The following is a 24,607-nucleotide window of genomic DNA, read 5'->3' as shown; positions in this document are numbered from 1 at the left end:
TATATATATATATATATATATATACATACATATATATATATATATATATATATATATGTAAGCTGGAAAATTTTGTTTCTCTGCTCAGTCTTTTTGAACAGGAGTCCAGCCGAGTCAAGGTGCACCTAATTAATCCCTGGTAGTCTCTCCTGTCTCTTTTATCCCACAATTCTTTAATTGTATTATTATGTAATATGTATGACTAAGCACTGCAAATTCTGAGTATAATTCCTTGCTGAATTAAGAAATTATAGTTTGTTTTTAATTATAAATGGCCCTTAGAACATTTCAGTAACTTTCCCAGAGAACAATGGTGGCACAAAAGCTTTTTATGGCATCTTCTCCCTCACAAGTCTGTCTCCCTACCCTTTCCTGTTAGTTTTGAAAAAGACAAGAAATCTTCCTTCTGATGTTTTAGAAATGGCAAGTAAATGAGGATGCAAACTGAGAGGAAAAAAAAGTGAATTGTTTCAGTGTCACTGAAGCAGGAAGCAAGTAATACAGTTGAGGTGGGGCAGGACTGGAGATTTAGTCTGAAACTGCAGGCGACTGTAATGAGGACATCAGCCTTGAGGGATGCACAAGGCCTGAGATGAAAGTATGAATTCACAGAATACCCATTCTGTATGGTTTTATACCTTTCCCTGTGATTTTCTGATTTGGGAATGATTAATACATAAAACTTGGCCTATGTCAAGGGAAAGTTTTCAGGGTATTTGGAGCAGTGCTGCTGAAGTGTGCTTGTCCCATAAACACTGTCTGGGAGCTTGCAGAAAACATGAATCCCTGTCCCGACCACACCCTAAGCAAAGGAAATTTCAAGAGGGAGCCCAGGAGTCTGCTCTATCAACTCTCCAGGTGACTGAGCAGTATCTGAGATTAAATCTGAGCATTGCTCATGTGTTAGGTCCTAAGATCCTAGTTGAGTAGAGAAGCACACAGAACCAAAAATGCTTCAAATATGGGCAGAGGACTGAGTTCAAGAGGCAGATTGAGTAAGAGAAGAGACATGGTGACAGAGCAGTGTCTTTTACACACCATTTTGGGGAACAGTGGGTTGAGATATGGCCACAACTGTGGATGGCTTAAGCCACAATGGAGGTGAAAGTGCTTGAATCTAAGTAAGGCCGTGGTGATGTGCAGTTACTTATCAGAGTATGTCCAGCTGAGTGTCATCACTGTTATTCACAGTGGAATGTTGTGATGGAATTTGGACTTACTTTAGATAGGCCTTGATATTTTATCCCTACTCAAGTCCACTGGAAAGCAGTTGCGCATTTGTTCAAAAGATTTTTTTGAAGGGGTCTGGGGTTTTGGCTTAGTGGTTCTGCTCCCTGCCTTGCAAGTGCAAGGGCCCAAGTTCAATCCCTGGTACCAAAAAAAAAAAAAAATTTGAATTACATTTTATTAATGTAAGCAAAATAGGATAAAAGTTGTTTAGGGTTTGTCTTTTGAAACATATTCTCATAAAAGTTTACAAAAGCCTAGTTTTTTTTAATTCAGCATGCTTTTATATGTAAAATATTTCACTTAGAAGTACTTGGAATTGTTACCACGGGGAAATTTACCGATATTAGAATTTTTTTCATTTTTGATTTATTGAAAAATGGCTGTGCTCTTTATTAATGTTTAAGGCTTTTACTTAGTAAATAATAAAAAATTTTAAAGTTTTGAGCTGGGGATTTAGCTCAGTGGTGCTGCTGCCTGTCTTGCAAGCACAAGGTCCCGAGTTTGATCCCTGGTACCAAAAAAAAAAAAAATTAAAACTTTTGAAGTAATTATATATTTATTACTAATATATAATAGCTTTAATCTTTTATTTTCAGATTGATGACACTGATGCCATGGAAGATGTCCATTCTTTGCTTACTGATGTTCCTCCTCCTTCAGGTGAACAGGAAACAGTTACCTTGGAAATGAAACCAGTTTTAGATGTCAGTGTTTTAGATCATAATTGTTATAGTATTAATCTTATTATAAAGGCTTTATTATACTGTCACATTCTTTCATATGCTTTCCTGCTTCAGGGTTTAAAACATATAACATAGAACTTAGATGGAAATAATTTTAAATCCTTTTATCTGCATACGTGAAAAAATTCCTGTAATTTATTAGAAGGGTTTAAAATCTCCTGAAGGTACAGAGGTTCACATTAAAAGAATGAAAGGAATGAAAGTCAGAATTTCATATAATAATTGGTAAAAATGTTGCTAGCAACCAAATCATTAAAATGTTCTCATATATTTTAATTATATTATTTTGGCAGGCTTTTATAGTTGTAATACAGAAATTATGCCTGGTATAAATAACTGGACATCAGAAATACAGGTAAGCCTTTTATTAATTTTAAGCAAATACCACATAAATTATTTTAATAAGTTTTATCTAATTATAGTGTCTGCTTCTTTTTTACTTATGGGAATTTAAAATGCTATTCTTTTTTTTGCCACGTTAGTTATAATTGTTCGTTATCTGGCAGTACTATCAAGTATTACAGTATTTAGTTACAAATGATAAAATGGCATGTTGTTTTTTTTTCTCTCCACATATATTTATTGGGGTTTTTTTGTTTGTTTGTTTGTTGTTGTTGTTTTTTTTTGTGGTTTGTACTGGGGATTGAACTCTGGTCCCTGCACTTGCAAGGCAGGTAACGGAACCACTGAGCTAAATCCCTGGCCCTTCTCTCCACATTCAGATGTTCACGTCAGTGAGAGTAATCAGATTAAGCAGCCTTAACCTGACTAATCAGGCTCTCAACAAGAATTTTAATGATTTATGTGAAAATTTGCTCAAGGTAAGAACCTTCTGATTAAATTTTATTTAAAAGTCTCCCACCCCAATGATGAAATTACAAAAGAAAATTTTATTATTTATAACAACTTATATAATTAAAGTGTCTTTATATACATACCTGTCAACCTTACCTTTTGTTACCAGTGAATTGAAAGTTACCTTTGTTAACAAAAGATCATACTATGAAAGAAAAATGGTTTAAGTTAAGAGCTTAAAATTTAACAATATGTGTAAATTTTTAAAAAGCCTATTATAATGCTGGGTGTGGTGGCGCACACCTGTAATCCCAGCACTTGGGAGGCTGAGACAGGAGGATCACTGTGAGTTCGAGACCAGCCTGGGCTACCTAGTGAGTTCCAGGTCAGTCTCAACTACATAGTGTGAGACCCTGTCTCAAAAAATAAATAAATAAATCAATAAATAAATAGCCTATTATAGTATTTTATGACTTATTGACAAGTATGATTAAATCCTTTTCTCTGTTTAAGTATTAAGAATGTAATCTTAATGTAAGAATAGACAAAACAAGTGGACCATTTTTGTTTTATCTTTTAATCTTTTGCCTTGCCGCAATATGCTATATATTATGAAAAATCAGCTTTTATATATTTTTAAATGAAATTACTAATATTTTCTTTTGTGTAGAGCCTGTATTTTAAACTACGATCTATGATTCCCTGCTGCCTTTGCCATGTAAATTTCACAGTATCTCTGCCTGAAGATGAATTAATTCAGGTAATTAAGAGTCTGTCATTAAAGAAGGTTTCTAGCTTTTATCTGATGTTTCAGTATTACAGTTTTGCCATAATTGAATAATATAAGCACATACTGTTTTACCCCAAAATGTTTTAAAACGTATAGTTAGTATGGATCAGTTCATGTTTTTCAGTTTTCTGTGCTCTGGCTAAAGATGGGCTCAGAAGTCTGCTCCAACATACATGGAACAGGATGCGTATTCATTGTGTGGGATTTCATAGTTTTCATCTTTTAGATAACACTCGAGCTCTTTCTGGAGTATCTGAGTTTAGCTATTTATGTTAGCCTTAGTATAGCTTTAAATTGTGCATAAAAATGTGTGATTCTGGTTGAGGATCTTAACCAGGAAAGGCAAATTAGCCAGGTGATACAGGTTGTTCCATAGTGCTGGGAGATGTGTATGAAACTTAATTTTTGGACTGATTATTCTGTTAATGACAGTTTTTTTCTATAATTCTAGGTTACAGTCACAGCAGTTGCGATAACTTTTGACAAAAATCAGGCTTTACAGACCACAAAAACACATATTGAAAAATCACTACAAAGAGGTAAACTTTTATAAATGGGAAATACAGTTTATTTACATTATAGTTCATCAATAAAATATAGAGGCAGATAAATAAGCAGCTTGTTTTTTGAAGAGGTATTTTATCACTTTTTTCTTCATGTTTATTGAGATAACTGTAGATAAACAAATATCTGTTGATATTTTTCACACATGATTAGGTAGTTGGTATTTACATGAGGAATGCTGTTTTTAGACTTAGATTATAGTATATTAATTCTGTGGTAATTTGGGGTCTCCTATACAAGATTTCTGGGGGAGAACTTCAAGGTACACAAGAATCCACCAGTGTAATAAACAAATTTGTGTCCTTTACGTCTGCTTATTTCAGGAAAATTTCCATTGCAGTCAACTACTTCTCAGAGGTGCTTTTAGTCTAATAAAGTTTAGGAAGTAGTATTTTTAATATATTACAAAGAAATCCAAATAATTAAAAACTTCTAACAAAAAAAGGCAGGGAGGGCAGGGGATTTAGCTCAGTGGTGTCATGCCTGCCTCGCAAGTGCAAGGTCTTGAGTTCAATCCCTAGTACCACAAAAAAAAGACAGGGGAGGAATGTAATCCTTTCTAAATTTAAGTGACTTACTAGTTAAAATATTCATGCTTAGCTTAAACATTTTAAAATTGATTACATTCCACATGTGTGACACTTATAAGATACCAGCATTGCACTCATACCAGATAGACATATTAAATGGTATTTATCATTTAATCAAAGAAAGTAGGTAATGGCTGTTTTAAGTGCTACATAAACTAATAGTATAGGTAATAACTGTGATTTACAGGTATTCATCTTTTAAAATCCATAATCATTCTTCAGTGTACGTAGCACCCCACTCAGCATCATGCAGATGAAGGGTTCCCAAAGAAGGAACCAGGGAAAATATAGCCTGAGTGAATCAGTGTGAGGTAGAGAAAAAACCCACACAAAGTACATACATTATCATAGGTTCTTAATTTAAAAAAAAATTAACACTAGGTCATTACTAAATACTGGTATTTTCTTGCCTCTCAAGCCTCTACAGACAATGAAGAACTTCTGCAGTTTCCACTGGAACTTTGTTCAGATTCGCTTCCTTCTCATCCTTTTCCACCAGCTAAAGGTTGGTTACACAAGAGAGATGCAAACACAAATCCCAGTGTGCGGTTCTTGTCATCTGCCTTTAGGTTACAGGCAGTCTTTCTTTCTTTCTTTCTTTCTTTTTTGGTACTGGGGATCGAACTTGGGTCCTTGTGCTCGTGAGGCGTAGGCATCTTTCTTAATCTTAAGATTCATCCTTTATTATTTCATTGTTTCTCTGTGTTCATAAATGCGAGAAAGTAATACTCTTCTTGATTTCTCAAGTAATTTGAGCATAAATTTATTAAGGTAATTTTTCATACGATATTCCATTCTCATATTTCAAAAGAATTTGATTTCCCAGCATAACGTTAACACATAGAATATCTAGTAAATTTTTCCAATAATATTTGAACCTTTCAAAAATTTTGGAGTTTTCATGGATACCAGAATGCTTTTCTTCAGAAAATACATGGAAAGGTTTTGTGTAGGGGAAATAGGAGTGAGACAGAGATGAGCTCTATTGTGTGCTTGTAACTATAATTACAGAACATTGTTATGTACTTATAAGACAATGGCCATTTTAAAAAATGCAAAATAATTACTCCTTAATTTAATAGAAATAAATGTATTTTGATCTGTACAGTCTTTGGAGAAATGTGGGAGGTATCTTTTTCTATTTACTTTCTGATTTTGGTGTGATTTTTTAAATTATATGACTTCAAAACTACTGTACCTAATTATATTACATATTTAATAAATATCATTTGTGTTTTTTCTTAATATTTCTCAGAAACTGTACTTATGTTATTTAAAATCAACTATGTAATTTTTATTTTATAAGACTAGTGAAATTAATTATTTTATCTGATACCAAATTACATATAAAATAATAGTTTTATATTTGCTCTGCATATGTCACTGTAATCTGTACTAAATCAGTACAAGGCCTATATATGCAGATAAGTGGATATAGTCTTATTTTGCAAATTAAAAGAAAACTTTTTAGATTTTGAACTTTCTCACCTAGTAACTTTGGTCATCTTGCCTTTTCTTCACATAAAATTCTGATTTAGAACTCCATAGGGAATTTTAGATTTCCTCAACTTCCTTCAAAGAACAGAGAGGAAAAATCAAAATCAAAGGCAATCTGAGTTCAGATACCTGAATGAAATATAAGCTCCAGACAGAAGGCATTATTGTCAAGAGTCCTTTCATTCACTGAAGAGCAAGTATTGTTTTTTAAACACTTATTTTACATAGAAACTTATACAGAATTAGGTACAAATCCGTTTAAGGTCTCATTTCATTCTCCTTACTTTGAAATGGGGGCAGAATCCCCCTAAGAGCTAATCAACAAAAAAGTATTGAAGAATTGTTAATCTCTAGGGTTAGCTATTGGTGTAATTGAGGTGTGTATCAGTGCAACTTTACCATGTTGTTAAATTCTGCACATGGTTAGATTTGAGCTCTACTAGTTTGCTTTATCTATATTGCTTTATCTATATTGATTTCAGAAAATGTCTTTAAAGGGAATCATAACTAACGCTTATGTAGTTATTAGTGCAAAATGATACACTGAACTAAAGAACAAGGTAAGAAACATTTGAGTAGTGCTTTTTAACAGTATGTAAAATATTTGCAACTTATTTTAGGCAGCATGGCTGGGGCTATGAGGTAGAATAAAAACACAACCGATCTGTCTTCTGAGTTATGCTGTCAATAAAGTGTGGGAGCTTAGGGCTCTCATGTATAAAATGTGAAAGGGTTAAACTTTTCTCTAGTCTTTAAAGTTCTGTGATTCATTGGGTTTCTGTGTTTCACAATTCTTCAATTAAAGGCTCACATTATTAAAAAAAACAAAAACTGAATTACTGCCTGAGATCATGCATAGCTTCTGTAATTGTTAAATGTTTTCAAGAAGCTTCTAATTGATGAAGCCAATGAGTTCTCTAAACCACAGGCGGTTTTCAGAGGTGCTTCAGGGTGAAAAGGAGAAGAAGAGGGAATAAGATAGGTCTCTGGATGCTCTACCTCTGACTCAGAACAGCTTCGTCTCAGTGGCCTTTAGACATTGATATTCTATATTTGAAGAAAGGATTTTAAAAGTTTGAAAACTACTTGATTAGACCATGCCACCTTTATCATCATCATAATTTATCAGTATCATCACATTCAATACTAATATATATGTTCAACTTTTTACACTGCTTAACTGCAAAATATATTTGGTCTTTCTCGAATGTGAACATTTTAAAACCATCAGTAAATACTTAAAAGTGTATTGTACCTTTTCATAAATACTTTTATAAATTGTGGTTCATGTTGCACGTTTATTGTCTGTTTCCTCAAATCTTTTTAGGAGGACATGGGCTAAATATGTTTTTAAAAGTTACTTCAAAGTAGTTTGGGGAATTTTAGGGTGAAATGGGTTTTGCAAAGGTCTGAAATGTGTATTATTAGCACCTCATAAAATGAATGGAGTAATGATGTGCTGTTACGGGATGGAAAGTGTTAAACGGAGAACAGAAATGTCTAAACATTCAAGCTTAGCAATTTAGGGGAGACAGGAGAGATAAAGGTAAGAATGTTGAATAGTAAATGCTCAAAAGTCTTATCTCTTTTCTTATATGCAACTACAGGAGGCTTAAAAGTCAATTACTGATGTTGGTAAATAAATGTTTAGTTTTTATAGTTTTGTTCATTGGCTAGCTAAGCTGATGGTTTTTTGTTTTTGTTTTAAATCTAGTAACTGAACTGTAGTTACATTTGATATTCTTACCACAAATAGGATGATTTATAAAATTTATTTCCTTTTATTTTGACAGGGAGAGTAATTTTAAGAGCTAAGCATAGTATGTTTATTAATGCTTCCATCTTTTCACTTGTAGATAAACCTTTTGTTATCTTTTTATGTTTATTGCAAATACATGAATGTTTTGGGAAAGAAATGACACTCAAATCTCATTATCCTAGTTCACCGTGTAGAGTCAGTGTGGGCCTGAATTGTCCATCCATGTTCAATTTTTTTTCTCACATCATTTATTGTATTTAATTTTGTTTTTTCAAGTAACAAAATAGCATAGCTCACATTTGTGGTTGATTTGGTGTTCCCTTGCCTAGTTATCTGGATTGATTTGAACTATTAAAAGGTGCTGAGCTTTACTAATTTCTTAAAGGATGTTATCATGTGAGATCAGCAAAATCCCTTGATAATATACTAAGAGCGACATAGCTGATGTCGTATCAGCATAAGTCATGTATGTTTTCCTGGGGCTGTTTGTCGATACCAAATTTTTTATGCCAGCTTCATGATTTTTTTTTCTCATTATTAATATCTACATCTGTTTTTCTCTGAAATTTTTTTTTGGTGAGGGGAGTGAACTTGGGTCCTTGCATTTTTGAGGCAGGCAGTGGAACCACCCGGCCCCTTGAAATGGTTTTTAAGATACTTTAAAAATGAGATATGTAGAAGAAAGAGGTAGTAAATGTATGAAGAATGGGAAGCCTAGGTAAAGAGAAATAACCCAGATATTTCTATAGATTGTAGTTGAGGGCATGGGTTCACTCGCTAGCACCATAAGTAGAATTTCAAAATAAAGGTTTATCAAGTACATTGTACTATAGGCAGAATAATAGTTTTATTAAAATACTGAGAGTTTAATGCTGTAAAAATTTTTAATGCTGTCAAAATTATGGAAGAAAATTTTTTATACTCACCAGGTTTTGTGCTTTATGCTAGATGATTTCTTCATGTTCAGTAGCAGAAGTACAGTTAATAACCACTGCTGAGTAATGCAGCAAGCATAGGTTAAAATCTGGCTTTCATTATAAAGGAAAACAAGTTGGCTTATACTTAGAATATATTGTATTCTATAATTAGGTTTCCACATTGGAAGTTTTTTTATTTATAGTACACTGTAAGAGTTAACCTTTTCTTTTTTCAAACCAAATTTGATTTTAAAAGATAGTTTATAACTGTTTTAATTTAATGGTTTAATTATTTTAAACTAGCACTTAGAAATATGAACCCACAGAGACTCTGAAATTAGCTTTTTTCCTGCTAATGGTTCTGAATTCTTAACTATATAGAATTTATTATTATCATATCTAAATAAAACTATTTCTATACTAACACTATTTCATGTCTGCTTTTTCTTTTTTAAAAGTATGGTATATTTTGTCATTGTGACCAAACGGTAGCTACTAATAATGTTTTCCTTGTAATTAGACGGCCAGAAAAATCAGTGGCTGGCCTTGAAGTAAGGAGAGAGATGCTGAAGAGAGCAGAGAATGAGGAAAATAGAAACTAAAGAGAAGAAAATGATATAAAACTCAGCTAAGAGATGAGAAGGAAGGAAGAAATGGGAATTGAGGGAGAAGTAGGAGTAAAGAATCTTTATTATTCTTTTCTTCAAGACGGCTTGATGTGAATAAAATACAGGAGCAGAGACACAGGGAATAAAAAGTAATGACTCAGATTATTTAGAAGAAAGCTATAAAGAATAGTAGTACGAAGAGAGGACGCCTAGAAATGGGTGCAGGAACATGTCAGAAGGGGATTAAAGATAAAAGACAGGTGGCTGAGAGTTTGTATACATTTAGTTGAAAACTTAAATGACCCAAGTAGAAAAATTAGTTGTCATGGTCATTTAATGTGTGTATTCCTTGTATGTTGCTGTTGAATTATTTCTTTGTGACCAAGTTGAGGCTATTTCCATCTTCCTCTGTACCTTAATAATTTATAATATGGCAGTTTCATTATCAGCCCATCAATATTTGGTCACCACTGTGGATAGATTTATACTGGATGATCAGATACATCTTTTGTTGCCTACAGTCATTAATCCATTAAGTCATAGCTATATGGCAGCCAACCAATATGTTGTGCATTGATGGAAATGCCTAAAGTAGCATAAAACCCAGTTTTGATCACGTTAACTTAAAACTGAAAATGTTTAAATGAGAAAATAAAGCACAAAATTTAGACACCAGCCTTTGTATATTTTAATCTGCTAGAGAATCTTGTTTTGTTTTGTTTTGGTTTTTTGAGTCAGGGTCTCACTGTGTAGTCAAGACTGACCTGGAACTCACTACGTAGCCTAGGCTGGTCTTGAATTTCCAGTGATCCTCCTGCCTCAGGCTCCTGAGTGCTGGGATTACAGGCGTGTGCCACCACACCTGGCCTGAGAATCTTTATTTGGAGGAATTTTTTCATTTTTAATAATTTTTTAAAAAGACTTCCAGATAACATTGTCTGAAGTTTTTTTCTGATGATACAAAGGGAATAGAAATAGAATAGAATAGAAAATCAAAAGACTTAGTGATTATTATAGAACTCTTAGTCCAATATATAAAGAACAGAATTTATTGGCTTGTGGTTCTGGGAAATTCTGGCTTCTGGACAAAGGCTGTACTGCAGCTTAAAGTGGAGGAATAGTAAAACTAGAGCCAGAGGGGACCAGACTTGTCCTCTCACCACCATCACACCCCTGTACTGGGATCCCCAGATCTTTAAAAATTTTTTTTAAATTTTGTGGTAGGGTTTTGCTGTGGAGCCCTCAGTTGGCTAACTTATCTCTTAAAGGTCCCATTTTTTAAATTCTATTTCAGTGGCAGTTAAATTTCAATATACATGTTAGAGCAAATAAATATTCAACCCATCACAGTGGTATTCAGCTAAGCAATACCCTTGTCATTAGTGATGACAAATTATTCAGAACAATAAAGGAGTCTCAAGCTTCAGAAGCTTTGGAAAATGGCAAGAATCCTTGCCACATTTTTTCCTTTTGTCATCAGTACGCTGATTTCCATTCAACTGCTTTTAATCTGAATTAGTTTGCCTCCTCACAATTCTGGACATGGGGCTTGCTAAATATTGCTGGAGTAGCAGTACGAGAAAAATAAAGCTGTGGTCCTGCTTTGCTAAGTTTCTAGGGCTATTTATTTGGGAACGGTAGGCTATCACTCAGTGATGGCTTTCTTTAAAAAAAAAAAAAAAGCAAAATAAGCTTTTTCTTATAGTAGATGGGAAAGCAGATTTTAAGAGCAGGCTGCTGTGTGACTTGCCGAAGGCTCCCTTTAAGGATGGAATGTGGATCTAATGTAAGAAGTGTTTGTTTCAAAGTCTTCCACAGAGTTGTACAGGGGCGCAGAACTGAGCACCAAGTCCTCAACAAAGCCACAGTGACTTGTAATGAGATTTCCACCCTTAAATACCCTTAAATAATGAAATCTGTCATCTTTTAATTTCACCCTAGGGATTGTGTGTTCTTTTTAACCACAGCCACCAGTCTGTCAATGAGCCAGATTGCTTTATCTGTAGTATCTTCTCTTTGAAAAGCCTATTACTTTGGAAGCCAAACTGAGAGAGAGAGAGAGAGAGAGAGAGAGAGAGAGAGAGAGAGAGAGAGAGAGAGAGAAACAGATAGCAGGGAGGAGAAGCCAGAGGGAGTGAGCACCGCACTCAGTCTGCTTCTGGAGAAGGGAGAGAGAGAGAGGGAGGGAGGGAGAGGGAGGGACAGTGCTGAGGAATTGAGAGGCCAAGGCCTTAGGGGTTTAAGAGATTTAAATTATTCTGAGATGCCAGTGTTCGGGCAAGTAAAGGGTCTTGGCCCTTTTCTGTGAGAGAAAAACTAAAATCATAGTAAGTATGTTTAAATCTAACCCTGTTTTCCTTAAGTGAGATTAAAACATCTCCCTCAACCTTCCTCTGAAGAATGTCTCCAATTTAAAAACGTTGTTTTTGAGATTTTAATTCAAATGCCTTTATATTTACAGTCAGGTATTAAACACCCCTGCCCTTCTTCCCCACTCTTTAAATTTGGAGAGGGGGAATAATAATTATATATAGCAAAAAAAAAAAAAAAAATCAAATAAATGTAAAAATCAGATAGGCCAGAATAAAACTTCCTTTCTTCCTCCATTTTACCCAAAAGAAAAACTACTCTTTTTTTTGAGACAGGGTCTCACTATGTAGTTGAGACTGATCTGGAACTCATTGTGTAGCCCAGGCTGGTCTCGAACTCTCAGCGATCCTCCTGCCTCAGCCTCCCGAGTGCTGGGATTATAGGTGTGCACCACCACCGTCTGGCAAAAAACTACTCTTAATAGCTTAGTCTCTTTTCATCCTTTTTTAGAACATAAATACTTTTCAAATTGATTTGTACCTTGTTTTTCACATGTGATTTGGCTTAGACATAGGAACAAACAGTATATGTTTAAGTATGTGCTTTCTATGTACTTTGTCATTAAATCATATTCTGCTAAGTGGAATTCAGTCTTACCAAATAATACTGAGTTATAGAAGAGAATTTCATTTTACTGATTTTCACAATGATTTTGGCCATCCGCCTCGATTCTGCATTAAAAATTTTTCATAGACTTCCTCATCCCACCTCTGCTTTCTGTACTTGTACACCCACCGAGTGTGTACTATGCACGGCAGTAACCAGAGAGCCCTGGAGCTCTCCTAGATACACATAAAAGCCTGAGCGAGGCAGGCCCAGTGCTGCCTCAGTCTCTGCACCAATGCTGTTCCTATTCCGAGCTACCCCAGAGATCTGGTGAGCCTGTGACTGTCAGATATGTTCTGGACTTCTTCCTATGGCTCTTGCTCCTCAAGATCCTACATCGGGAAGACTCCAGCTAGATCTGCAATCTGCAGACATGACGGTCAGGGCAGGTCCACAGCCTGGTACCCTCAGGACTGCCAACTGCTGTCCACACTCCAGTAGTAACTAGTGGTTACTTGCTTCATAAAAATGGTAGGGAGGAGGAGGAGGAGCTTTAACTCAACCAAGTAGGAGTAACATTCTCTACAAATCATATTTTTAAATAGTTTAACTTTTACTGATTAAAAAAATTTCTAAAACATCAACATAGAAATGAAAACTACATGTCCTAGATTTATAATTTATAAATAAATACATAAATCCTGCCTGGACCAAATTATTCTGTGTTTTTCATTTTTTTTCTAAATTGGCAACATGATTATTTCCTTCGTGAAATTCTTCAAAACAAAACTTCAAATATGTTAGTATGAATAGAGCAGGAACATTAACAATACGTCAGTTTTTTTTTCTAATACTTGAAATATCTATAAAAAACAAGCTATCAGGAAAACTTTGGATGTCACTTTCATGAGGTGTCTGGAAAGAAAGGGAGTGATTCTGGACCTGTTAAAGCTACAATGTCTTGCGACCACCAGAGGGAGCTGTCGGTAGATAGGTAAAGAGGTTGGTGAGAAGAAGGGTTAGGGCTGGGCAGCGTTTTATTTTCTGTGAAGCATAGGTCGTTAACTTGTTTATAAACTTCAGTCTTACTGCCTTCTCCCCCCTTCCCTGTTTAATTTCAGGTATCCGTCCCAACACATTGACCCTCTTCTCTGTCTCTTCACAGTTTGCTGTCATTCTACTAACCTTTGTCACCACATACCTGTATTTTCTCATGACTGTGAAGTTTCTGAAATTCGTTTTTGTATTATAGTAAGCAAGCAGTCATCATTGGCATGGGATTTATTAACTGAGCTAGTTTTCATTTATCGGTAGAAACTGCATTTTAAGCCAAAATACTTCTATTTGGTTTGCTTTTATATGAAGCCATAAAAATGTACTCCTATCTTCTGGCTTATAGAAGATATCAACAAAGAAGACATACTGGCTTGTACTTAGCATCCAAGCTAATGTTGTTCATATTGTCTTATTAGAACACCTGGAGAGTGCAAGTTCTAACTCAGGTATACCAGCTGCACAGAGAGGTGAGTTTGTCTAATTAAGCAAATAGTCACCAAAGATGTGAAGTTCTAGTCTGGTGGTGCATAACATTACAGACATCGAAGAAATGTGCTAGGCAATGGAATAAACACCAAAATGTGGCTTTATTGTAGTTAGTATGTGTTTTTAAAAATTCATTAAATATTTAAAGGTTTTAGCATTTTAATAGTTTCCCAATTTCCCAAAATAAAATTTTAGTACTTAACATTGTCTTTATTTTTTATTTACTTTTTTGTTTTTTAGCTTAGCAGTGTGGAAGTTACTATTTTAAAAGAAGCACTTGTTAGGTGGCTCTCACCTGCCTCTCACCCTGTATTACCCGAAGGTTTGTTGCTAAAAGTCAGGCACACAATACTGACAGAAATGACCGTTTGGTTTTTATACTGATAGTGTGAAAAAGATAGATTAATAATAGATAAATCGACTAATCAGTTTTTTTCAAGTATCCTTTTGAGATTCTCATTCTGTTTATTTTTTAATCTTAGAGTAAAAATAGGGAAGGGGATGAATCACAATGCTGGGGTTGTAAATTCAGATCCTAAAATAAAAACAAGATTATTGGAAATGAAAAGGATGGGACTAAAGTTACAGCGCGGTCTGTGGTCCTTTCTTTGATATTTACGTTAGCTGCCACGTGAGTTCTCCCCGAGAGGCCATACAACGGTGACATCACACACAAAAAAATGCTCAGCCAGCTAACTGAACTTGGTTGTGGACAAATCAGTGTCTAAACTTGACTCTTTCCCACTGCTCTCCTCTGACTTGAAAAGGGCCATCCTTTTTCTAAGTTACAGTTAAATTACATCATCAGAAGGAGTGTTGTGACCAGTAAGAGACATCATCCATATTTTTCTTTGTTTTTCTTTTTTTGTTGTTGTTGTTTTGTTTTCTGTCTGTGTTTTCAGCAACGTCAGTTGATTACAGTTCCTTTGCAGACAGATGCAGCAGCTGGATAGAGCTCATTAAACTGAAAGCTCAGACCATAAGGCGCGGATCAATTAAGACAAGTAGGCGGATGTTTCTACCACATTGTGATGATCTGAGAAGCATATCCCTGATTTCCCAGTGGTGAAGCCCAGACCTTACTTCCCAGTAATAACATTGCTGATCAATCATGTATTGGAGTGTGAAAGCTGCAGACTATGATCATTGGAATACTTGACAAGGGCATTCAGATTTGTTAATTTTAACTGCAGAACTGTGTTTTAAAGCGTTACACAAGTAGATACTATATTTCCTCCTAGATGGAAGGAAATCACCTGCTCTCTTATCAGAGACACTCAGCTAGGACCCAGCGTACTCCTCAGTAAATGGCACCTTCTAACTTGCTGACAGCCAGAGGGCTGAAAGAATACAGCACTTCTGCAGAGAAAGGAGTTCACCCATTTATCTGGTAGACTCAGGACGATTACTTTTATGTTCCTTATGGCTCATGTGTTTTGGTACATTTTGAAGTAATGATATTTGAGTGAAAGTTTACAGTACGTTAAAAGGAAGGAGCTAACTTCAAGCATAGGATATGGAGCCACTCAGATCAAGTTTTGACATCTAGAAGTTTCAGTTTAATAGCTGTGTGACCTTGAGAGAGCTTTTAAATATCTCTGCACCTCAGATTCCCATGGGGACAGCGATCACCTATGTTGCTGGGTGGTTGTGAGACATATATACACATATAACATGTCTGGCTTATAGCAGTTACTAAGTGATGGCCACTTTATTTCTTAATATATGAACAACTTTTAGACAGCTAAGCTCATTGTAAAATTATGAGTTTGTTTAGTCAACACGGTTTGGAAAGGAAGAAGTTTACAACTAGTTAACATAAGGTTTATCTACAAGTTGACAGTGATGAAGTCGTGCGAAAAAGATGGAAAGACTTGTACTGGGAAGTAGAACAACTTTCACACTCTCCGTGTAATAATTTGTTCCTACAGCAGATAATTTTAATGCTCTGCCGCTTTTTCTTTTTCTTCACTTTGTAACCAATCATTGTGTGTGTTAGCTGCATTGCATCAACATTTTCTTTTGCAGGAATGCCATTTTTCTTCCAAAGACTTCCATTTCAGCATTTCCTCATATGTTTTTCTTTCTCTCTCCTTTTTAATTGCATGCAGTGCATGATAATTTCTTTTCTCTCATGACATGGCTTAGCCTCAAAGAAAGCTGAATGTTGTCACCACTTATTTGGAAACCTTAGGAATAATCTCTTTACCAGTGTCTGTTCTTAATATAGTCTCTTCTTTCTTCAATTTTAGCTGTGACAGTTGAAAAAGCAAGTCCAATGGGTGAAGGAAATTTCCGGAATCGTTCTGCTCCACCTTGTGCAAATTCCACAGTTGGAGTTGTTAAGATGACACCTCTTTCTTTCATACCGGGAGCAAAAATAACTAAATATCTTGGGATAATTAACATGTTTTTTATTCGGGAAACCACTTCTCTTCGTGAGGTAATGTTATAGAGGTTACTTTTTTAAAAAACATTTTCTCTGCTTGAAGATATAGTAATAAAAGCAAATTTCAAATTACTATCTTCCTCTAAATAACAAATTAAGTTTACATTTTATTTGCATTTCAATAACCTTTTGATTCTGTATTAGACATCCTAGCTTTCATAAAGCAGTTCGTGTTACCACAAGAGTTGTGTTAAGTTTAAACCAATTTGTTAGAAGTTCTAGGTCTTTATCTTATAGTAAATAAAGCAAATAAAATTGTTTCTGCTTGATCAAAAGTTTAAAGCAGCCCTGAAAGAACAGCTTAATTTTCTCAGTAATTAATATATATGTCTGTGGAATTATTTTGTGTAATTTAACTTATTTCGTTTTTTCTCTCTGGAAAGAGAAAGAGGCTGCTAATTTTCACTCTTTCCAACAGTGTTTAAGAATATGCTTCATATTCTTACCTAACGTTAGATATTATTATACTTATGTTTCTTTTTAAGTAACTGGTTGCAAAATATTACTTGCATGGTTAAGGTTCGAAATTATAGTCAGCTCATTATATGTTTGGTAACACAGGAATTCAGACACAAGCAAAAATGAAAATTATACATTATATCTTAGGTTACAGAGCAAGCCTGCTGAACAAATTAATATTATGACTAGGAAAATTGTTAAATTACTGAGGCATGAAACCCAGTGACCTGTTACATTTTCCTTCCAGGAGCAGTTTGTATTTTTTAAAAAATGTGTTCATTATAAAGATGACTTAGCTGTGCTCTTCCCCCCTTGTTTCGCTAAAAGTGTTTCTGTAGTTAGTACTTAGAAATAGCAGGCGGTGCCTATCTCATTATCATGCTTACTGTCCTCCACCAGCACAGTGCCTGGCACATAATAAATACTATATTTATGTCGAAAGGAGTGGATTCTGACAGATTATGTAATGAATAAGATAGATTCATTAGATTCATACTGTATATTGAGGCAATAAACTATCATAAGATATTTTCAAAAACCTTTAATAGAGCCTCAGATAGATGATAAGCAAGTCCATTTAAGCTTAACAAAGGTTCAGTGTTAGAAGCTGCCACAGACTGCGAATTATGTTTTCTAATTACTCTTCATAGTACATAGATAATACACTATTTTGAACCCATGAAACTTTATTTTATTTATTTATTTATCTTTTTTGGAGACGGGGCCTGGCTGTGTTGCCCAGGCTGCCCTCTGATTCCTAGGCTCCAGTGACCCTCCCAGCTCAGCCTTCTATGCAGCTAGGACTGTAGTGTATCCATAAAAATGTTACTTGTTTTTTTTGTTGTTGTTTTTTTTTTTTTTTTGCTGTGCTGAGGATCAAACTCAGGACCTTGCATTTGTGAGGCAGGAAGTGCCACTGAGCTAAATCCCTGGCAAAAATATTACTTCTTATTTCTCCTCTACCGCTTATGTTCTCATCCCCCAAAATATTGCTTCACGGTGCATTTCCCTTCAACAAAGCCTTGGTAGTTCTAGCCTTATGGCAGTGTATCCCAAATATATTCATTTCTTAGTCTTTCTTTGTAAAATTAGCCCTCTGTAAACCTTCAGAATTTCTCGATTTAATAAGTAGGAGAAAATTTGTAAAAGAAAAAAAAGTTTTAAGTTATGATTGAGTTGGCAGCAGTCTGAAAGAACTCATTGAATTCTTTAATTACAAAAAGATATCCCTTTACAAAACTACATATAGTAACCTCTGGCCTTTTAGAATGATTTGATGTGATAACATGGCTTTAAAACACTGTAGTTAAGTTTTCCTTAACTGCCAGTTTAAAGTTAGACATTTCCTATACAGCCTCCAGTAGAATTTATGAAAAATTTATACTGAAAGGCATTTTCAGCTATTGCCCAGCCTTTGATTTCTGCTTTGTTTTTGAACATGGAAAAAGTACCCCAGAATGCTGGATTTATGCCCTAATAAATACGGATGGAATACTTACTTTGTGTTCCTGTTGAATTAGGTATTTTAGCATTTAATGTGCAAAACAGATGCAGTAAGTACTACCTGTGTGGTCATAGCTCATCCTGGGCAAAATACAGATTCTCTGCTCATCAATTAAAGAAGGTTAACGTAGGATAGTAAATTGCTGTGCGGTCATGTGTTCAGTAAAGATTTGTTCATGCAGTAAATCCTTACTACGACAGAAATTTAAATTACTGCCTGTTTAAGATAATTTAGGATGTAATATTTATTCTTTGACATTTTATGTGCATTCTTACATACTATGTTTTATGTGATTATTTTGTGCATTATTATTTAGGAAGGGGGAGTCAGTGGTTTTCTTCATGCTTTTATTGCTGAAGTGTTTGCAATGGTGCGAGCTCACGTTGCTGCATTAGGCGGGAATGCTGTCGTCTCCTATATCATGAAGCAGTGTGTCTTCATGGAGAATCCAAATAAAAACCAGGTGAGATACAGCTGAAAACCTCTGATTTGAGGGGAACCTGAGAATTTCCGTCTTGGCCACCCAACTCCATCTCTGTCCAAAAGAGAATTACTCTTAAAGCTGTTTGATTCTAGGTACTTAAAATGTATCTTAATGACTTTTTTAAGTAACCATGGTCGCACATAGTTCAGCTGCTGTCTCATTATTCGTAACTATTCCTGGAGTTTCTATCCCTGAGTTACTGTTGCCACCATTTTCTTGGTGGGCATTTGGAACACAAGTGATGGCTGAGGAGAGTAAAGACTCCCTTTAGTGTGTACTGTGGTGCTGTTCCGTCTAACTGCCACACTGGTGACGAGTGTCTCATAATGGGGCCAGGCTGCCTCTTTATTAAGTCATATCATTTTGTTAATGGAGAATAGAAGCGCTAGATTGAATTTGATAATAAAGGTTTTTTTAATCAGTTTTGACTTGGGATAATAAAGTACTTAAAATTATTAAAGATGTTTAAAAATATGATATGAGTAATTTGAGCTAGCGGAAAAGCCGTACTTCCTGACCTGCTGCTCTTGGCACACATGAAAGTCATGTGATTTGTATGACATATGATAGTAAATGGATGAAAGTGCTTGTGGCTAGTCGTACGCGGCCCCGTGTTTCTGACCCAGGGGACTGCCCTGAGAGCAAGGGGAATCAATATCTTGGCAAACAGCACTTAGGAAGCTGTAATGTAGGTTAATTACTCATCATTTGAACAGGGGAAGAACACACACACACACACACACACACACACACACACACACACACACATGAAAGTATATATTTTGCTCCCCTCTTTATAGTTAGATAATTGTAACCAAAGACAGATCATCGGAATTCTTAGTACCCTTAATTATTCATGGAAAAAAATTATCTTCTAGTGCTTCTGTAAAGAGGTAGGTCTTGAAAAGACATGGAATTTCAAAATGGTTTTATCTTTATTTTGAAATCATTAGTTTTAATCAGTTTCTCCAGAAAGGTGCTTCATTTACTGCTCTTTCCAACTTTCCTTGGTAATTTATACATTTTTTAAAACCTAGAGTGTAGTATACTTCATTAATAGATGTTGAAGAAAAACAGTGATGCTTCAAAGTCACCTTCCCTTAAACAGCTTTTCTCCGTACCTTAGTTTCCTCATCTGTAATATTGAGATAAAAATTGGGGACATCATGAGTTAATTATATAATGTGCCTGATGGATGGCTTGCAAGTACAGTACTATGTAAAAGTTGTGACTGTTATCCTGTAAATGTCAGTCTTTAATGACTTAGGACAGGATAAAATTTAAGCTTCTTCTAAGTCATGTCTTCTACAACTTGGTATCTTTCTACTTTTTCAGACTCATCTCTTCCTTGACACCACTCTTAACTTTTATATACCCTTTCCTCCAAGTGTATCGTTTAGTTCTTCAAATAAACTATGCTCTTTTTCATTTCTAGCACTTTGCAGTATATTGTAGGTGAGAAAACTGAGGCTTATTTGTGTAAGCACACAGTACAAGGATATAAATAGAAAAGCTAGAATATGTCCCCATTCCTTTGTTTCCAGCTGCTGTAGGCCTTCCCACAGCCAGCCCTTTCCTGTACCCAAATCGTAACTGTCAGTTATTGCTTGTTGCTTAGGTGCACACATCAGGTGCCATACTTCATGTCACTTAGCCTTTTTTTGCCACTTTTACTTTATTGTGAGATCTTGCATATTCTCAAAAACATATAGTCGCTTAACATGAATACCCAGCTTCAGAAGTAAAATATTAAAGATACCGCAGAAGCCTCTGCATACCTATTTGCTCTTTCCTCTGAATGGATTGTCCTTGATTTTTCATTCCAGTGAATGCTTTTTTATTTAAATATAAATGTATGTAAATATAGTGTTTCAGTTAAAATATTTTTAATATACTTTTGAATGGGTAGTCCAGTACTCAAAATTTTAAGAGTATTGAAAGGGTGTAAACAGAAATGTTTCTTCCTGTCCTCAGCCTCAGCCAGCTTCTGCCCTGCGTGCACCCAAAGCTATTTAGCTGGTTAGTTTGTTTTTATGATCCTTCCAGAGATATTTCAGAGCATGAAACATGTTAGAGAGATTTTAGATGATGCAAGCAGATATATTTAGGTATTGTATGTTTATGTTCCTTTTTACATAAATTGTTCCATAGCTCTTTTGTTTATTCATTTATCATTATTTTCATCATGGTTGTGCCATTTGAGTGCAAAAAAGTATCCTCATTCTTTTTTTAGTACCGGGGATTGAACTTGGGTCCTTGTGCTTGCAAGGCAGGCCGCCAAACCGCTGCGCTAAATCCTTGGCCCAGTATCCTCATTCTTTATTGAAGCTAAATAATGTTCCATGGTATGATGAACCTGAATTCCTTTAACTATTTTTCTACTGAGGAACACTTAGGTTGTTTTTAAGGAATGTTGCTTTAGTACAGTATTACAAAGAACAAATGAAATATCAGTGATTAGCACAAGTGTGATTATATCTGTAGGGAAATTATTAGAATAGAATTGTTAGGTCAGGGCATGTGCCTTTGTAGTTTTCATACACATTGCCGAAGTTTCCCCCCTTTGAGATCATTCTGCACATTCGTCATGACATTTATCTGAGTTTATTCATATTGATAGAGCTTCAGATCACTTATTTTCTTTGCTGTTTAGTATTTTAGAGTGGAGTATTGTTTCATTCTCTTGATTAAGTTTTCTTTTTTTTCTCTCATTGAGTTTATTGGTACATTTTAGGTATACAGTACAGTTACATTCATCATTGGGTTCTTGTACCTCTACATGACAGGTCTTAGTTCTCATTTTTTCCCCATACCCCTTCCCTCCCTTCACCCCCTCCTCCCTTCCCTATTTCTAAACACTTTATTTCCATATTTTCATTTTCTCATATTTTTTCTTTTCCCTTATTTCCTTTCCCCTACCCTTCCCACTTTCCCCTACACCTTTAGCTCTTTTCTTCCTATTTTATGTTGTATTTAGGTTTTCATATTTTTCTGTTTTAAACATGCTGCAGCGAAATACCACATATTAATCATTTTTACATATATGTCCCAAGATTTCTCTCTGGAATATGAATATTTCACTATAGGAGACTACAGTTGGTGGCTCACAAAATGTGTATTCTCTGCTGTATGAGGTATTATCCATTTGCTTCCCAAAGTGGTGCTTCTTCCCTGACAGCTTGTGTTCCTGCTGCCTCCTGTCCTTGCTAATACTTGGTAATACCCAACTTTTACCTTTTTTCTTGTCAATATATGAAATGATCTTTCACTGTAGTTATAATTTCTGTATCTCTGATTAATATTGGGCTTGAAGACTTTTGCATATGTACCTGGGCTCTTTGCATCCCTTTTCCTGTGAATTGTCCTCTTACCCCTTTTTCTTTTTTCTGTCCGCTTGTCTTTCTCTCCTAATGATTATAGCCTGTGTGCTTTCCCTCCACCCCACTCTGCCACCTGGGTAAATCATCAGAACATACTGTTGAGTGTAACTGAACCTGTCCTGTTGTTCTTTGCAGGCACAGTGTCTTATAAATGTAAGTGGTGACGCGGTCGTTTTTGTTCGTGAATCTGATTTGGAAGTAGCGTCAACTCAGCAAGCTGCTGCCACCTGTCAGCCATTATGTACGGGAGGAGAAGTAACAACCTGAAGAAAATTAGACAGATCTCATTAAACGAAATCCATCCATCTCCATTGTTTTGTCATTAATTATCTCCATAGACAGAAAGAATGAATGTAATTTGAGATAATTAAGACAGAATTGATACCTTATGAGTTGATCTGATTTGTCTGGAATCTCTCGGAGGCATGAGAATTTCTAATCCTGACATTTTCTTTGTCTAGACAGACAAGCCCAATAGAACCTTACACCTTCAGTAGTTTAAGGTAAATGTCTGTGTGAACTGTAGCAAAGATGAAGTTGTTTGTAATTTATTCTGATTTTAATAAAGTCATAATTTAAAAATGCAGTGGGAAGCTTATCAGGAAACTAGGATAGCTTATGTAATTTAGAAAAACTGGGGAAGAAATCCAGATTATTAATGAACAGTTGATTTAAGAAATGTGTAGGTAAAATGGAGAAAATTTTTCAGAAAATTACTGTGGGTTTCTTACTATATTCTATTTTGATGAGGATTTAGATAATAACTGAAAGAGGCAAGTGCTTTAGCCATCTTCTAAAAAGACGTCACTTGATAAATCCTAACTACTGTGAAAGAAAAAGTAATTTTTCAGAACTGGCATCCTTTTCTTGAAAGTTTAATATCTCTGAGGAGGGAGGGGAAATATTAGATAATTTCCTAACTTTCCACCTTTGAGTTAGTATTTCTTCTGTCTAGAAGAGGCTTGGCTTCAAGTGGGAAGAAACTATTTGCTGTAGTGAAAATGCAGTTGATCTTGTAGGAACATAAAATAATTTTCCAAAAAATTATATTTCACTGATACCAAATGAACAGAATTTTAGTGATGTCTTAGAGATTTCTGATGGTGTTAGACTGTATTTGGCATGTGTATGGTTTTTTGTGGTTTTTTTGGTTTTGCTGTTGTTGTTGTTGTTGTTACTGGGGATTGAACTTGAGACCTTCCACTTACGAGGTAGGCGGCGGAACCACTGAGCTAAATCCCCAGCCCTGGCATGTGTTTGGAAATGTAACTTGAAGTAAATATGCTGCAAATGTTGAATGTATACCTAGGAATACTTTTTTCTTGTCCATGCCAAATGCCCATTATAAATGAATCTAAAATAGTACATTACCCCTTTGCACAATAAAATTTCTTCATAAAATTAATGATTTTGTTCTCCTATAATAACAAACTGCCATAAGATTAAATCATTTCCTTGTTATCACAGGTGTCAATATTTTTTCTGTATTTTGTTTATAATTTTATTTTTTAAATAAAAAGTTTATAAACTGGAATATTTTCTAAATTTTTTTGTTTTGCCTCTTTGCGTCAACAAATATCTGCACGGTTCTTAATTTTGGAGCTGTGTATATGTGCGTGATTGTGGCATTTTCACTCTTCACGTAGATAGGTATTCGACTGTATGGAATGCCTGCCTCACTGCAGGGTGTAGTTTTAGCCAACAAAACATACGTAAGTTCTTGCTCTCATAGAACTTTCAGTTCGATGGCTAAACAACTTAAGTAATCTGTAAAATATGTTACTAAATTTTTGGTTTTATGCTGTTGTTTGAGACACGGTCTTGCTATGTGCTTGAGGCTGACCTTGAGCTCACGGCAGTCCTCCTCCTCAGCCTCTCAAGCACTGGTGTTATAAACCTGGACCTCTGCACCTGGCTTTCCATAGTACTTTAAACAATTTGTGCCAGTATAATAATACATTTTTGTATTAATATACACACAGAAGCCCTATCATCGAGCGCTACTTCATACTTGAAGCGGAATAGTTTGTGTGAATAAAACAATACACGGCTGAGTCAAAAATTCAAAAGCACACAGTCCAGCTTTAAAACTTTAAAACTTACACTAAGTGAAAAATGTGAGTGTAGCTTGGAATGAAGCTAATTCTCAAAAAGGTGACGTCAGTTCAGCCAGGGATATACTTCACTGGAAATGACTCTGCATAGTTTCATTCATCACTCCATTTGTTCCGTAGCTGTGTTTTGATTGCCGCCTAGTAGTTCCATAGTCCTCTCTAGGCAAGAATAATAATGTAGCTGTCACTGAGTTTTTATTTTGTGCTTTTATATTAGTGTTAACATTTGACTCGTAAAACAGACTGGTGTCTCCATATTTGTGTGC

At 35.2% G+C, this 24,607-nt stretch overlaps 1 protein-coding gene across 20 annotated transcripts in view; it reads left to right on the top strand.

Annotated features, from left to right (window-relative positions):
• Positions 1–23,689, top strand: part of C2cd5 (C2 calcium dependent domain containing 5) — a 91,225-nt gene extending 67,536 nt beyond the window's left edge. For 7 of the 20 annotated variants that reach the window (XM_010615470.2, XM_010615433.2, XM_033766284.1 and 4 more), the window contains 11 exons: positions 1,827–1,890; positions 2,267–2,328; positions 2,696–2,794; positions 3,439–3,528; positions 4,010–4,097; positions 5,131–5,217; positions 13,882–13,932; positions 14,854–14,955; positions 16,204–16,394; positions 18,680–18,826; positions 22,363–23,689. In XM_010615470.2, coding sequence (XP_010613772.1) covers positions 1,827–1,890; positions 2,267–2,328; positions 2,696–2,794; positions 3,439–3,528; positions 4,010–4,097; positions 5,131–5,217; positions 13,882–13,932; positions 14,854–14,955; positions 16,204–16,394; positions 18,680–18,826; positions 22,363–22,494 — 1,113 coding nt within the window. In that variant the 3' untranslated portion in view covers positions 22,495–23,689. Of the gene's footprint in view, positions 1–1,826; positions 1,891–2,266; positions 2,329–2,695; positions 2,795–3,438; positions 3,529–4,009; positions 4,098–5,130; positions 5,218–7,816; positions 7,845–13,881; positions 13,933–14,853; positions 15,017–16,203; positions 16,395–18,679; positions 18,827–22,362 lie in introns of those variants that run through there. The other 13 variants (XM_010615489.2, XM_033766285.1, XM_033766288.1 and 10 more) reach the window with 6 other exon arrangements.
• Positions 23,690–24,607: the final 918 nt, after the last annotated feature.

This window comes from Fukomys damarensis, unplaced genomic scaffold, assembly GCF_012274545.1.
Source record: "Fukomys damarensis isolate Sample0158 unplaced genomic scaffold, DMR_v1.0_HiC HiC_scaffold_19, whole genome shotgun sequence".
Lineage (NCBI taxonomy): Eukaryota > Metazoa > Chordata > Mammalia > Rodentia > Bathyergidae > Fukomys > Fukomys damarensis.
The sequence above is the reverse complement of the archived record's forward strand: the minus strand, read 5'-3'. Positions and strand labels throughout refer to the sequence as shown.